At 50.2% G+C, this 15,392-nt stretch overlaps 1 protein-coding gene across 1 annotated transcript in view; it reads right to left on the bottom strand.

The window, feature by feature from the left end:
• TNFRSF8 (TNF receptor superfamily member 8) overlaps positions 1-10,999 on the bottom strand; it is a 28,856-nt gene extending 17,857 nt beyond the window's left edge. Inside the window, exons 1-6 of the mRNA XM_049775443.1 lie at positions 10,950-10,999; positions 9,491-9,569; positions 7,357-7,423; positions 4,167-4,283; positions 984-1,136; positions 194-269 (exon numbers count right to left, since the gene is read on the bottom strand). Coding sequence (XP_049631400.1) covers positions 194-269; positions 984-1,136; positions 4,167-4,283; positions 7,357-7,423; positions 9,491-9,569; positions 10,950-10,999 — 542 coding nt within the window. The remainder of the gene's footprint in view (positions 1-193; positions 270-983; positions 1,137-4,166; positions 4,284-7,356; positions 7,424-9,490; positions 9,570-10,949) is intronic.
• Between the last annotated feature and the right edge of the window lie 4,393 nt (positions 11,000-15,392).

Here is a 15,392-nt window from a genome sequence, read left to right as displayed (position 1 = left end):
CCACCCATGGCCCCTGAAGGCCACTGTCTACCCCTAGGGACAAGGAGTGGACACACACTCCCCAGTGCTCAAGCAGGCCATGAGCTCTGCAGCGAGTCTAAATACTCCAAGCTGACCCACAGGTGCCGCCCGGCCCACCGTTTCCAAGAACCCAGTGCAAAGGGATGGCTCCTGGAGAAGTAGGACAAGTCACCTGACAGCGTGTCCTCCATCCTCTGCGCTGGTCCCCGGGGGAGGTGTCCCACAGATTGTGTCTCTCTCCGTGGTACCTGCAGTGGTGAGGACACAATCTACAGACTTGCCCAGGACCCTCCAAAGCAGAGCTGAGCTGGGACTGCTGCCTGCCCAGCAGTTGGGTCCTAAATTATGGGGGAAACTATGTGTTTGGGGCTGGTGCACATTGTCTACCCTATTCCCAGGAGGATCCCCAGGATTAGGCTGAACCCATCAGCCTCTTGGTCTCCTCTGACTATGGAGCACTCACTCAGTGAAGTGCAGGGAACCCAAGTCACTGCAAAGACCTAAAGTTCAAGGTCCTTTTTGGCTTTTGGGAAGGTTAGAAAGCAATTCTCATTGGCTATAGATTGGGCATGAAGCCTGCCTAGCGCTATTGGTAGTTTTCTTGCAGACAAATGAATAAATAGGGAAGTAGAGATGAGAGTTGGGAAAGGAGTGAGCTCCTGGATTGTGCTGTACCTGAAGCTATTCTGAGAAATTCTCAGCTTTTCAGGTACAGGAGCCCCACCCCACCTTTTTGAAATAAAAGTGGAATCTGGCTACTTGAGCCTCAAAGAATCCCAACGAAGAGAAGGTAGAAGCAGAGTGGAGTGAAAATGTACCAAGAGGGCCCGAGGGTGACTGTGGCCTCTCCAAGTTAAAGTGCTCATTGTCCTCTCCCTCCAGCAATAACCTGGAGAAACACAGATGCCCTCAATGTACCTGTACGCATAATCAGTGCTCAATAAAGTGTGTCCTGTACAAACCTTGGAATTTGACCGTATAGCCAGGGGAGCAGGTGGAGTGGGGTGAACAACGAGCGCAGGAGTTGGTGGCAGCCGTGACACAGAACATGCCAGGCCGGCAGGTGCAGACACGGGTGGAGTTCCATGTACAGGGCTGCTTCTCTACCAGGTCATCTGCAGACATACAGGGGGTCACAAGAGGGGGGGTCCAGTGCCCCCCACATACACAGACTGGGCAGGCAGGCACAAGCTCAGCAAACCTTTCCAGGGGCTGGGAATATAGCACAGGGGAGAGGGTGGAGGGTGTTGTCTTGCAAGCAACTGACTCTTGTTCGATCCCTGGCATCCCATCTGGTCCCCTGAGCCTGCCAGAAGTGATCCCTAAGCATAGAACCAGGAGTAACCTTTGATCATCACCAGGTGTGGTACACACACACACACACACACACACACACACACACACACACACACACACAATCTATTCAGAGACCAAAGGAATAATTCAGGTTTGTATAAGGCCAACCAAAGTTTGATCCTTGTCAACACATAAGGTTCCCTGAGCGACTTCCGGGAGTAATAAGCCCTGGGCTCAGTTGGGTGTGACCCAACACACCCCTTCCATATTTTTATTTTAGTTATTTTTGCTGTTGGGGTCATATCTGTTGATAGAACTAGGGGGACCATATGGAAGTGAATCCAGGTTGGAAACATGTTAGTAAGTGTCCTACACATTATATCACTCTGGCCCTTCTTTTACTATTTTTGTTTGTTTGTTTGTTTGTTTTTTGGGTCACACCTGGCAATGCTCAGGGGGTTCCTCCTGGCTCTATGCTCAGAAATCACTCCTGGCAGGTTCGGGGGACCATGTAGAATGCTGGGATTTGAACCACCATCTTTCTGCATGCACTGTCCTTCTGCATGCAAAGCAAATACCTTACCTCCATGCTATCTCTCCAGCATCCTTTTACTATTTGTTTGTTTGTTTGTTTGTGGTCACATTTGGCAGCGCTCAGGGGTTACTCCTGGCTCTATGCTCAGAAATCACTCCTGGCAGGCTCGGGGGACCATATGGGATGCCGGGATTCGAACCACCGTCCTTCTGATTGCAAGACAAACGCACTACCTCGATGCTATCTCTCCAGCCCCTCCTTTTACTATTTTTTAAATGGTTAAAGGATTTAAATAAATATGTCTCAAAATAAGTCATACAAATAGACTTTTTGGTTCGTTTGTTTGGGGCCATGCCTGGTGGTGCTCAATACTTAATCCTAGCTCTGTGCACAGGAGTTATTCTTGGTGGGACTCAGAGAACAACCAAATGCTGGGGATCAAACCTGGGTCATCTACATGCAAGGCAAGAGCCTAACCACTGTCCAATTTCTGTGGCCCCAGATTTGCTTCTGTTACTGCTGCTGTTTTTTGGTATCAGGGAACAAACCCAGAACTCATGGATGGTGTAAGGCAGGTATTTTACCACTGAGCTGCATCCTACCCGATTGCTTTAGTTTTGGGGTGTTTTTGTTTGTTGTTGCTTTGTCATGTTATTGTTTTTGGTGATGCTCAGAGCTTACTCCTAAACTCTGGGGTTCTGCACTCAAAAGCTATGCCTGGCAGTATTCAGGGATATGGGATGCTAGGGATAGAAACTGGGTAAACTGCTCTTTTTTTTTTTTTTTTTTTTTGAGAAAGTAATACCTGGTGATGCTCAGGGGTTACTTCTGGCTCTGCACTCAGAAATCACTTCTGGTGGATTGGGGGACCATAGGGAATCCAGGGGATTGAATTCAGCCAGCCACATGCAAAGCAAGTGCCCTACCCACTGTACTATCTCTCACTGCTCTCCAGATTGGCTCTTTTAAATAAATGAATAATGCACGCTTATGTCCTGGGTATGATTTCTGGCACTACACACTCTTTCTTTTTTGTTTGTTTGTTTTGGAGCCACACCCGGTGGTGCTCAGAGGTTACTCCTGGCAAGCTCAGGGGACCCTATAGGATGCCAGAAATCTAATCTGGGTTGGCCACATGCAAAGTAAACACCCTTCCCGTAATGTGCTATAGTTCTGGCCCTCATGCTGTTTCTTGAGCATGTTTCCTTCCTTCTTTTTCTTCTTTCTTCCTTCATTCCTTCCTCCCTCCTTCCTTCCTTCTCCCTCCTTCCCTCCCTTCTTTCTCCCTCTCTTCCTTCCTCTTAATAAAAGTCACTTTTCCTCTTTCTACTGAAATTCTTTGACTGAAAATTCTTTGCTGGAAAGACAGGGACCCCGAAAGTCTGCCAGGGTCTAAGACTGATTTTCCTCTTGCAATGAGCAATTTCTTTACTTGAATTTGGGTAACACCTGGGAGTATTCAGGGAGGTTACCCCTGGCTCTGTGCTCAGGAATGACTCCTGGCAGGCATGGGGGACCATATAGGATGCCAGGGATAGAACCCGGGTCAGCTGCATGCAAGGCAAACGCCCTTCCCACTATGCTATTACACCAGCCCCAAGAGCAGTTTCTCTTCCAGGCTCTTCTCAGAGTGAGAGAGGCCAATGGCAAGAAAGCCATACATTCCCTTCTCAAGATGGCGCCTTCTCTGTACCTCTCTCCTCCAGGTTTCATCCAATTGATTGATTGGGGACCCCTGACCAGCCACAGGAGCAAGGAGACAAAGGGCTGAAGCATCCAGTAAGCCAGTGTTTACTCCCCATCATTGCATGATCCTCTGAGCACTTCCAGGGACGAGCCTAGCGCACTGTCAGGTATGGTACCCAAACAAACCAGCCAGAGAAGCACTAACAATAGACACTTATCTCAAGAATTCTGTGGGCACCCACTTGGTGGGAAATAACACAGAAGGTGTTGCACCATCAATACCACTGGAGACAGCAGATTTCCAAGGGGGGTGTCTGGGACACAGAGTGAGGCCCTTCACCTCACTAAGCCTCAGTTTCCTCACGAGAAATTTAAGCTTAAGGAAATGGTCCTCCCTTGGGGGGGGGGGGTGCCTTGCAGAGATTAAACTCCATCAACAGAGCTTCTAGCTCTGAGAACAGTCACTGACTCTGTTTTCCAAAAAAAAGCCAGGGGCTAAAGACCCTGGTGGATTGCCATTTGCAAATTCAGAGGGGTAAACTGAGGCACCAGGGGCCTGATCCTGAGTACAAGTATCAAATCCCAAAGCATTGCCCTCCAGAGTCTGATTCCTGGAGGTGATCCTTACCTCTGGAGCAGCCCACACAGGCCGTGCAGCGCCCCTCTGGGCTCAGGTAGTACTCGGGATCGCACGGTTTCCGACACTGGGAAGCCTGCTGGGGGCATGTATGTAGAGAAACGTGGCCTGGGAAGGGGACAAAAGAAGGGAGGCCAGTCAGGTGACCCTGGCCAGAGCTTTCTCCCCACCCTCCAGATATTCCCAGACCTTCCCAGTTTGGAGGCCTGAGCAGCTTAGAAAGACCTGGGGGTGGGGGGATGGAGAGATAGTAAAGCAGTAGGACATTTGCCTTATAGGCTGCCGACCCAGGAGGGACCCAGTTCGATTCCTGGCATCCATATGGCAGGTATTCCAGCCTGCCAGGGGCCATTTCTGAGTGCCCAACAACCAATCAATTAATCAATCATCAATAAAGTTTAAAATAAAATTTAAAAAAAGACCTCAGGGGTGAATAATGGGAAATGGAAGAAAAATCTAGGTTTGCTTCAAGGATGACAGGAGCAATAGCACAGTGGGGAGGGCATTGGCTTGCATGTGGCCAACCTGGGGTCAATCCTCGGTTTCCCATAGGGTCCCTCAAGTATGCCAGGAGTAACTTCTGAGCACAGAGGCACATTGCCAATTGTGGCACCAAGACAAAACAAACAAAAAAGGATGTCGGGGAAGCGCTGATAAACCTGGTGGTGGCCACAGTGAGCTCGGAGGAAGCTTCTGTGTTGTTCTCCTAAAGGGGTGACCTGTTTCTCTGCAGGAACTGGGGTCTCTGTAGACCCAATATAAGAAGTGGAATCTGCATGATGTGGTCCATCAGGACACAGGGCCCAGAATCCCTGCCAGGACCTTGAGCCCATTGGGTGGAACCTCACGAGAGCATTGGCTTAACATCCTGTGTCTCTCCTGGAGGCCGCACTGCAAATGTCTGATGTCCTTCCCTGGCCCCTCTCACCTCTGCTCAGCATCAGGGGGGGTCAGACCCTGGTGCTCAGTTGCTTTGTGACCCAAAAATCTCCCCCATAGGAACACCTTGCCCCCCAAAAAAAACCAACTCAACTCAGGCTAATCTGGTCCACTCACCTCCTTCCATCTCCTTTCCGCACCCGAGGGCTTCAGCCAAATGAAAAACCTGTCAGTTCCTGAGGAAGCCTCACCTGTTCCAGATTTTTCCATGCCCCATAAACCCAGGGGATAACTCAAAGGACTAGAGCACATGCTTTGCAAGAAGGAGACCTGGGTTTGACCCCTGGTACCCCAGATTTCCCAATCACCACTGGGAGTGATTCTCTGGGAATACCAAAGAATCTACAAACCCACAAGTATAGTTTTATTTTGTTTTGTTTGGGGACCACACCTGGTGGCACTCAAGGGTTACTCCTGGTTCTGCACTCAATTACTCCTGGCAGGCTCAGGGAACCATATGAGATGCCGGAATCAAACCCAGCTCAGCTATGTGCAAAGAAATACCCTATCCACTGTCCTATCACTCTGGCCCACACAAAGCCACATTGTATGCTCTCACCACACCCATTCCCTGCCTCATCCTCTGGATTCTCCTTCAAATGCCACATCTCCCAGGAAGCCTTCTGTGAATACTCCAGCCAGGTCAGGTCCCCTGGACTAATATAGCACGGGCTCCCCACAGCCCCTCCCAGATGTAGCTGCCAGATTCTGAAAGACCAACCCACGGCACTGCCTGCCAGTGGACAAGACCCTTCGCTGGGCCGGGGAAGTCCTGCACTCCATCAGAGCTTTCTCCTTGCACTGTGAAATTGGCCTAAAGATGTCAGAGTTCCCAGGTGGCCTCAGGAGAGCCACAGAAAAGGCTGGGAACTAAGGGAGGGTGGCTGGAACCTGCGTCTCCAGCAGTGAGGGGCATCCTCTGCCTGGCCCTGCATCACTCCCTCCAGCCACACCCTTGCAGCCTCAGGCCCAAGCGGGAGCAAAACCCAGAGGCAGGGGACAGGACAGGAGGGGACACACTGCACCCCCAAATGCAATGCATTAAGTAGGGGTTCCCTGGAAATGCTCAGACTAGAGCAGAGTGTTACTCTGGAGACCCTGGGTCACTGGGACTATGGGGGTCCAAGCACCCACACATTCCCTCAGGTCTTCCTGTCAGCTCCAGGAAGGGAAGGGCCCCACAATGAGGTGCAGATACCGACACTGGGCTCCACTTATTTTGATGCTGGTTCCCCCTGCTAGGTGTGAGCATACACTTAGGGATCTGCAATCAAAACTCTAGAAAGAGGGGCCCAGAGTTATAGGGTAGTGGGAGGAATCTAACCCGGCTCAGGTTAGATCCTTAACACCCCAAAGCTGGCAGGAATCATTCCTGAGAACAGAGCCAGGAATAACCTCCTGAGCATCGCAGGGTGTGACCCCAAAACAAAACATAGCAAAAAAATAAGATGCTAAGGGGCCAGAGAGATAGCACAGTAGTAGGGCATTAGCCTTGCAAGCAGCCGATCCAGGAGGGACGGTGGTTCGAAACCTGGCATCCCATATGGTCTCCTGTGCCTGCCAGGAGCAATTTCTGAGCGCAGAACCAGAAGTAATCTCTGGCTCTGTGACCCAAAAAACAGATGCTAAAAACGGGCAGCACAGGTCTGTGGGATGCAGGGGGTAGGGTCACAGTGACGTGGAACCGCCTGGCTCTCAAAGGCCACCTGCTTCCTTCCTCCTCCAGCCGCCCCCGTCAGACTGTGCCCCACAGCTGAGCGTAGATAACAGGCCTGGCAAATGTCAGAAATTTCCTCAGACACAGAAGGGGTTTTTGTGGGTTTCTCATGTTTCCTCTCTTGCTTGCCCAAAAGCTCCAGGTCAATAAAACAACAAAATGCCCTACCTGGCGAGGTCTCTGCCCCCCCTTGGCCACTAGGGCCTTGGAGAGAACCCCATGGGGGAATGTTACTCTCCACCAGATCCTGGAACCCGAGGATGTGAGGACAAAATATTTGCCTTCCTGGGGCCGGAGAGATAGCATGGAGGTAAGGCGTTTGCCTTTCATGCAGGAGGTCATCGGTTCGAATCCCAGCGTCCCATATGGTCCCCCGTGCCTGCCAGGAGCAATTTCTGAGCCTGGAGCCAGAAATAACCCCTGAGCACTGCCGGGTGTGACCCAAAAACCACAAAAAAAAAAAAAAATTTGCCTTCCTGTGCTGGGACTTGGGGGGGGGGGGGCTCTGGGGCTCTGTGGGCCAACCCTGTCCAGCCTTCAACAGGTTGATGAGGAGGCGCACAGGCTGCAGTGGGCAGAGAGTTGGGGTGTCCTGGGCACAGAGTCTGGGTGCACAAGAGGGCAGAGACAACCCCCCCACCAAGCCAACATTTCTCCTGGTAGGACCAGGGGACGAGTCAGTGTGGGCAGAGGCCTGTGCTGAACTGCTCCCTCTTGCCAGACTCATGTGGAGTTCTGACCCCCAAATGACTGTATTTGAAAATAGGGTTTAGGAAATAAAATCAAGAGAGCTGATTAAAATCAAAAAGACATTAGAGATGAGGGCCATGGGAGGAAGTCCATGGGAGGGTCAGTCCATGGGAGGAAGCTTGTCACAGAGCGGGGGATGCAGCGAGGACAGAGCAGGGAGCCCTAGGACAGTGAGAGTTGGGAATGGTCTCTCGGACAGGAACTGGGTGCTGAAAAGAGATAACAGTGATCTGTATGACACTCCTTCAAGAACAAGAATGCAAACCACAGGGTCTAAAATGGAGCGAGAACAAGTCTTGGGTCAAGAGAGATAGAGAGGGAGAAAAAGGGGGCAGAAATAGAGAGGGAGAGAGAAGAGAAGGAGAGGGAGGGAGGGAGAGGAGAGAGAGAGGAGAGAGAGAGAGAGAGACAGAGACAGAGACAGAGAGAGAGAAAGAGAGAGATTTGTCCCTGTCCCAGAGGCAGGCAAAGGAGAAGGAAGAGAGGAGTGAAGAGAGGAGGGCAGAGTAGGGCAGGAGGGAAACTGGGGACATTGGTGGCAAGAAATGTGCACTGTTGAAGGGTGTTGGACATCGACTGAAACTCAATCATAACAACTGTAACTATCTCATGGTGATTCAATTAAAGTATTTTCATTATTTTAGATATTATTTAAAATATAAATTAGAAGTAACAATGGAGCCTCAAAAAATAAAGAAGTCACAAGGATGGGGCCTTGTTTCAGAAGACTTAGTGGCCTCATAAGAAAAGCCCATTCATTCTTGCTCTTTCTCCCCCTCTCTCTCCCTCTCTGTCTCTCCTCTCTCTCTCCCTCTTTCTCTCCTTTTTTTTTTTTTTTTTTTTTTTTTTTTTTTTTTTTGGTTTTTGGGCACCACCCGGCGTTGCTCAGGGGTTACTCCTGGCTGTCTGCTCAGAAATAGCTCCTGGCAGGCATGGGGGACAACATGGGACGTCGGGATTTGAACCAATCACCTTTGGTTCTGGATCGGCTGCTTGCAAGGCAAACGCCGCTGTGCTATATCTCTCCGGGCCCTCTTTCTCTCCTTTCTCTCCCTCTCTTTTCACCCCCTTTTTTCTCCCTCTCTTTCTTTTTTTTTTTTTTTTTTTTGGTTTTTGGGCCACACCCGGCAGTGCTCAGGGGTTACTCCTGGCTGTCTGCTCAGAAATAGCTCCTGCCAGGCACGGGGGACCATATGGGACACCGGGATTCGAACCAACCACCTTTGGTCCTGGATCGGCTGCTTGCAAGGCAAACACCGCTGTGCTATCTCTCCGGGCCCTCCCTCTCTTTCTTGACCCAGGACTTGCAGCACTGACACCCCTATCCATTGAGTCTCATTTGGAGGGCCCAGCAGTCAGAGATGGGAGGGCAGGTGGAAAGCTTCAGAAGAGCAGGCAGCAGAGGACACAGCTCCCCGAGGTGGGAAGAGGGGTAGGTCCTGGGGAGATGCAGACTCCCTGTTCCTCCCAGGGCCCTGGCCCAATTGATACAGACTCGATTCATTCCCCAGGGCTCCCTCCACTTCAGAGCATCCATCTGGGCTCTACCCTCAGAGGGAGCAAAGAGCCCTTGGAGCAGTGATGGGACCCTCCTGTGTGTGCCACCCTAGACATCCCCGTCCCAGCCTGGCTGCTGGAGAACCTGGCAGGACCCAGTTTGGCTGTGAGCTGCCTCCCAGCAGGCATCCTGTGACCCCAGGCTCTATGGGGTGCCAGTGGGGAGGTGAGAGGCGCAGGCCTGAAGAAAACAGAGATCCCAAGTGCTGACAACGACTCTGGATCCAGTGGCCTCAAGACCCACAGCCTCATGTCCACGGGGCACCAAGAGCCCCCAGGGGTCCGGTGGAGGCCCCTCCCAGTGGGGAGATGTGTGGACCCCAACTCTCGGGCCCCCACCCTGGCTACTCACCTGTAGGGCAGCGGCGGCAGCATCTCCCAGCACCCTGGTCCAAGTAGAAATCCGGGGCACAATCTTGGCGGGCACGATCCTGGGGGAAGACAGTGAGGCCCAGTGGGTAGAACCCCTTCTGCCCTCATCTCAGACCTGGGGCCACCTTGTCCCACACACAGGACTCAGGAGTGAGCTCTGGTTCCCTCAGACCCGAATCTGGCCTCCTCAGATCACAATTGCAGACTCTCCCCATGTCTCCTCCTCCTCTTCCTACTCCTTCCTCCTTTTCTTTTCTTTTTTTTTTTTTTTTTTTGTTTTTGTTTTTGTTTTTGGGCCACACCCGGTAACGCTCAGGGGTTACTCCTGGCTATGCGCTCAGAAGTTGCTCCTGGCTTGGGGGGCCATATGGGATGCTGGGGGATCGAACCGCAGTTCGTCCAAGGCTAGCGCAGGCAAGGCAGGCACCTTACCTCTAGCGCCACCGCCCGGCCCCCTTCCTTCTTTTCTTATTCCTTCCCATCTTCCTCTCCTCTCTCCTCCATCTCTTCATTTTCCCTCTTCCATCTTCCTTCTCTTCTCTCCTCTCTCCTCCTCCTAATTCCCTCCCTCCTACCCCATCTTCTCCCTCCTCCATCTCCTTCCTTCCACTCCATTGTGCAACCTCCTCCTCCCTCCATCTCCATCCATCCCTCTCCCTCTCCCTCTTTACTTTGTTGTTTGGGGCTACACCTCGAGGTGCTCGGGGTTTACACCTGGCTCTGAGCTCAGGAATCCCTCCTGGGAACACTAGGTGGTGCTGGAGATGGCACCTGTGTCAGATGCACACAAGGCAAGTGCCCTCCCTCCCCATTCTACTGTTACTCTGGCCCCTCCCCCTCTTATCTGTCATCCTCTCCATCCTCCAACCTGCACCTCTCTGTCCCCCTCTGCCCCCTACTCCTCCTGATGCTACTACAAACTTCCTTCCATACGCCTCCTCCTCCCAACACCTCCAGCTCCTCCATTCTTCCCTCCTCCTCCTCCTCCTTCTCCCTTGGATTAATTCAGTTGCCTCCTACTTTTTTTTTTTCCAGATTTGAGGGGGGACCCACATCCAATGGTGCTCAGGGGTTACTCCTGTCTCTCCTGGGAGGCTCAGGAGTGATCCCATATGGGATGCCGGGGATTGAACCTGGTTCTGCCACGTACAAGACAAATGCCAACCTGCTGTGCAGTCGCTCTAGCCCTTGACTCAGATTTTTAGTGACTTGTTTGCTGGGGGCTCACACAGCCCTACTACACGCAAAATTTCCACAGAATGGAAATGAGCACTTGAGAAAGAGGACACTGCCAGCATCCCAGCACCCCCTTTCCTGCCCATTCCCAGCTCTCCATCACAGGTTTGCACAGGCTGAATAATCTTCACTCAGCTGGAGCTGAATTTGCTTCTCCAGCATCGGGCTTCCCTAACCCAGGTTCCAGAGGGCAGCCGCTCCACCATGTCCTCGGCTCTGTCTTGCTGCAGGACTGTGGACTTTCTGCCTGCATCGTCCACTCTGGAAGCCCCGCACCTTCCCACTGTCGAGTATTCTGTTTGTTTTTGGTTTTTGGCCACACCGGGCAACACTCAGGGGTTACTCCTGGCTCTGCACTCAGAAATTTCTCCTGGCAGGTTCTGGGGACCATATAGCTTCACCCCCAAGGAACACATTTCTGGTGATTGTCTATGGAGAGGATAGGTTTACTGGATGGTTTACTGGTTTACAGCTTTACAGAAAGCTCATCTGGGCCCACAGAATCACCATGCAAGTTCCAATAGCAGTTGGAACAACTGAGTCTTCGCCACAGAGCATCAAAGTCCTAATTGCTCTGCTTTTCTGTCAACACTTGATATTACCTTTTTTTTTTTTTTTTTTTTTTTTTGGTTTTTGGTTTTTGGACAACACCCGGCAATGCTCAGGGGTTACTCCTGGCTGTCTGCTCAGAAATAGCTCCTGGCAGGCACGGGGGACCATATGGGACACCGGGATTCGAACCAACCACCTTTGGTCCTGGATCAGCTGCTTGCAAGGCAAACGCCGCTGTGCTATCTCTCCAGGCCCGATATTGCTGATTTTTAAACTGACACAATTTCCCTCCCCTCACCCATCTCATGCTTCCAACAGAAGCTCATTTGGGGCTAGAGTTAAAGTACACTGTGTAGGGCACTTTCCTGGGTTTGATCTCCGGCATCCCATAGGGTCCCTGGAGCACCCTCAGGAGTGAGTCCTTGAGTGAAGAGCCAGGAGTAAGCCCTGAATATTGCCAGGTGTAGCCCAAAATCAAAAGCAAAACCAGAAGCCCATTCTTCTTTTTCAAGCATGGAATCCAAACCTATGAGGGCCAAGGGGCATGCAGAGGGTGAGGGCGCCTCCAGTTAGGCCTAGCTGTGCACAGGGCAAGTTCTGGTTGGCCTCCTGGGCATCTTATTGTTACTTACACCCTGGGAGGGCACCCTGGTCCTAGCTGGTCACTTTGCCAGGGTTGGAGGGGATTTACTGAGAAGGAAGTCTATTGTTCTCTCTTCACTCCTACCATTATGCTCTTCCTTCAAGGAGGGGATCCCCAGCACACAAACATTGGCTTTTACAACATACCAGTCCTCTGGGGCTGGACAGCAACCTTGTATCACAGCTGAGGAAATTGCAGTTCAAAGAGGGATGGTCACCCATCCAAGTTCACACAGCAATAAAAGCATAAATTGGTCATGTTAACTTCACTGCAAGCCCAGTTCACCCCCTCCCAGTGCATCTTTTTTTTTTTTTTTTTTTTTTGTGGTTTTTGGGTCACACCCGGCAGTGCTCAGGGGTTATTCCTGGCTTCAGGCTCAGAAATTGCTCCTGGCAGGCACGGGGGACCATATGGGACGCCGGGATTCGAACTGATGACCTCCTGCATGAAAGGCAAACACCTTACCTCCATGCTATCTCTCCGGCCCTCTCCCAGTGCATCTTTAACATAACAATGGATGGAAGGCTGGCGCAATAGCACAGCAGTAGGCCATTTGCCTTGCATGCAGCTGACCCAGGACAGATGGTGGTTCAAATCCCATCATCCCATATGACCCCCTGAGCCTACCAGGAGCTACTTTTTTTTTTCTTTGGGTCACACACGGCAGCACTCAGGGGTTACTCCTGGCTCTATGCTCAGAAATTGCTCCTGGCAGACTCGCAGACCATATGGGATGCCGGGATTTGAACCACGGTCCTTCTGCATGCAAGGCAAACACCTTACCTCCATGCTATCTCTCCAGCCCCAGGAGCAACTTCTGAGCAAAGAGCCAGGAGTAATCCCTGAGCGTGGCTGGGTGTGGCCCCCCATGTATCAATCACTTCCCCCAAATTCTATGCTTAGCCCAGTGCCCATCAGGACATCAGGTCCATCTGCCCTCCCGATTCAAGGAACCTGAAACTTCATCATACCAACCCACAAAATGCAAAAAACAATAGAAAAAGTAAAGAAGACAACTGCAGTTGATGTTATAGAAAAAAAAAAAAACTAGGCAAATCTCAAGCCCATCAAAATGCCCTAACCTCATAGATGAGGATCTAAAATCAACACTTAAACAATCTATAGATGAACAATACAACCAACTCAAAGAAGAACTCTTTCAGAAGATGAGAGAATACATACAATACATATAGAATCAAAGGAACTTCGGACAAGTTAGCAAGTCACAATAGCAGAATCACACAGGTGGAGAATTGTATAGATGAACTTGAAGACAAATTACAAGCTAGTATTGATAAAAAAAAAAAAAGTCAAAAGGAGAGGGCCCAGAGAGATAGCATAGCGGCGTTTGCCTTGCAAGCAGCCGATCCAGGACCAAAGGTGGTTGGTTCAAATCCCGGTGTCCCATATGGTCCCCCATGCCTGCCAGGAGTAACCCCTGAGCACCGCCGGGTATGGCCCAAAAACCAAACCAAAACAAAACAAAAAAACAAACAAAAAAAAAAAAGAAAAAAAGAAAGGAGAGACAAAACAATGGAAGAAAAGATAAGTTGCCTAATGAACAAAGACAATAGAAATAATTTAAGTATTATAGGAATACCAGAAGAGGGGGAAAAAGGGAAAGGAGAAGAACAAGTAGTGAGAGGTAATAGCAGAGAACGTCCTCATTCTCTGGAAAGAAGAGGCTGTACAAATCCAAGAGGCAAAAGAGTGCCAAGCAAAATAGACCCTAACAGAACAACACCAAGACATAGTCATCCAAATGGCAAGAAAAAACAGAGAGAGAGAGAGAGAGACAGAGAGAGACAGAGAGAGAGAGAGACAGAGAGAGAGAGAGAGAGAGATGAGATGAGAGATAGACACTTTGAAGCAGTATGGGAAAAGAAAAATCTTTTTTTTTTATTTCTTTTTGTTTTTGGGCCACACCAGGCAACTCTCAGGAGTTACTCCTGGCTATCTGCTCAGAAATAGCTCCTGGCAGGCATGGGGGACCTGGAACAGCTGCTTGCAAGGCAAACACCACTGTGCTATCTCTCCGGCCCCGAAAAATCTTTTTTTTAACTTTATTTATTTATTGATTAATTGATTGATTGGGTTTGGGGCCACACCTGGCAGTGCTCATAAGTTACTCCTGGCTTCTGCACTCAGAAATCGCCCCTGGCAGGCTGGGAATCGAACCAGGTCCCTCCTGGGTCGGCCACATGTAAGGCAAATGCCCCACCGCTGTGCTCTCTCTCCAGTCCCAAGAAAAATCCTAACTATAAAGGAAAGAACATAAGAATCAAACCATATCTCCCAAATTAAGTGATTCTACAGAATGGGAGAAACTTTTAACCCAATGGCCATCTAATAAGAGGTTAATATCCATGATTTACAAGGCACTGGTAGAGCTTAAGAAGGAAAAGACATCTGGGGCCAAAGAGATAGCACAGTGGTAAGGCGTTTTGCCTTGCATGAAAAAGGACGGTGGTTCGAATCCCGGCATCCCATATGATCCCCTGAGCCTACCAGGGGCAATTTCTGAGCGTAGAGCTAGGAGTAGCCCCTGAGTGCTGCTGGGTGTGACCCAAAAAAAGAAAAAAAGAAAGAAAGAAAGAAAAGAAAAAGACATCTAACCCCACTCAAAAATGAAGAGAAGAAATGAACAAACATTTCCACAAAGAAGAAATAAAGATGGCCAAAAGGCACATGAAAAAATGCTCCATATCACTAATCATCAGGGAAATGCACATCAAAACAGCCAAAAAAAAAAAAAAGCCCAACAACAACCAGGGGTTAGAGAGATAGCACAGTAGCAGGGCATTTGCCTTGCACGTGGCCAACACAGGACAGACACCAGTTCAAATCCCGGCATCCCATATAGTCTCCCAGAACCTGCCAGGAGTGATTTCTGAGCGCAGAGCGAGGAGTAATCTCTGAGCGCCCGAAAAAAAGTTCCCATGTTGGGCCAGAGAGCTAGTGCAAGAGTTATTGCCTTACTCAGTCAAACCAGCTCAATTCCCTGCACCACTCAGGGAACCCCTGAGCCAGGCCAGGTCACCTGACCGCAAAGCCAGACTCTAGCCCCTGAGCACTGCCAAGTGTGGCTCAAAACAAAAAGATCCAACAGGTAAATAAAGAACTAACAGGGGACCGAAACGATAGCACAACAGCAGGGCGTTTGTCTTGCACGCAGCCAACATAAGACGAACACTGGTTCAAATCCCAGCATCCCATATGGTATCCCATATGGCATCCTATATCCCATATCCCAGCCTGCCAGGAGTAATTTCTGAGTGCAGAGCCAGGAGTAACACCTGAGCGCCACTGGGTATGGCCAAAAAACCATAAAATAATAATAAAATAAAATAAAATAATAAAGAGCTAACAAGTAATAAAGAACCAACAAAGAAGAAAAGAACTTGAAAGAGGGGTTCAATGCTACAGCTCAGCCTATCGTCTGCCACCAGGG

The sequence above is a fragment of the Suncus etruscus genome, chromosome 6 (genome assembly GCF_024139225.1).
Source record: "Suncus etruscus isolate mSunEtr1 chromosome 6, mSunEtr1.pri.cur, whole genome shotgun sequence".
In the NCBI taxonomy this organism is placed as follows: domain Eukaryota; kingdom Metazoa; phylum Chordata; class Mammalia; order Eulipotyphla; family Soricidae; genus Suncus; species Suncus etruscus.
The sequence above is the reverse complement of the archived record's forward strand: the minus strand, read 5'-3'. Positions and strand labels throughout refer to the sequence as shown.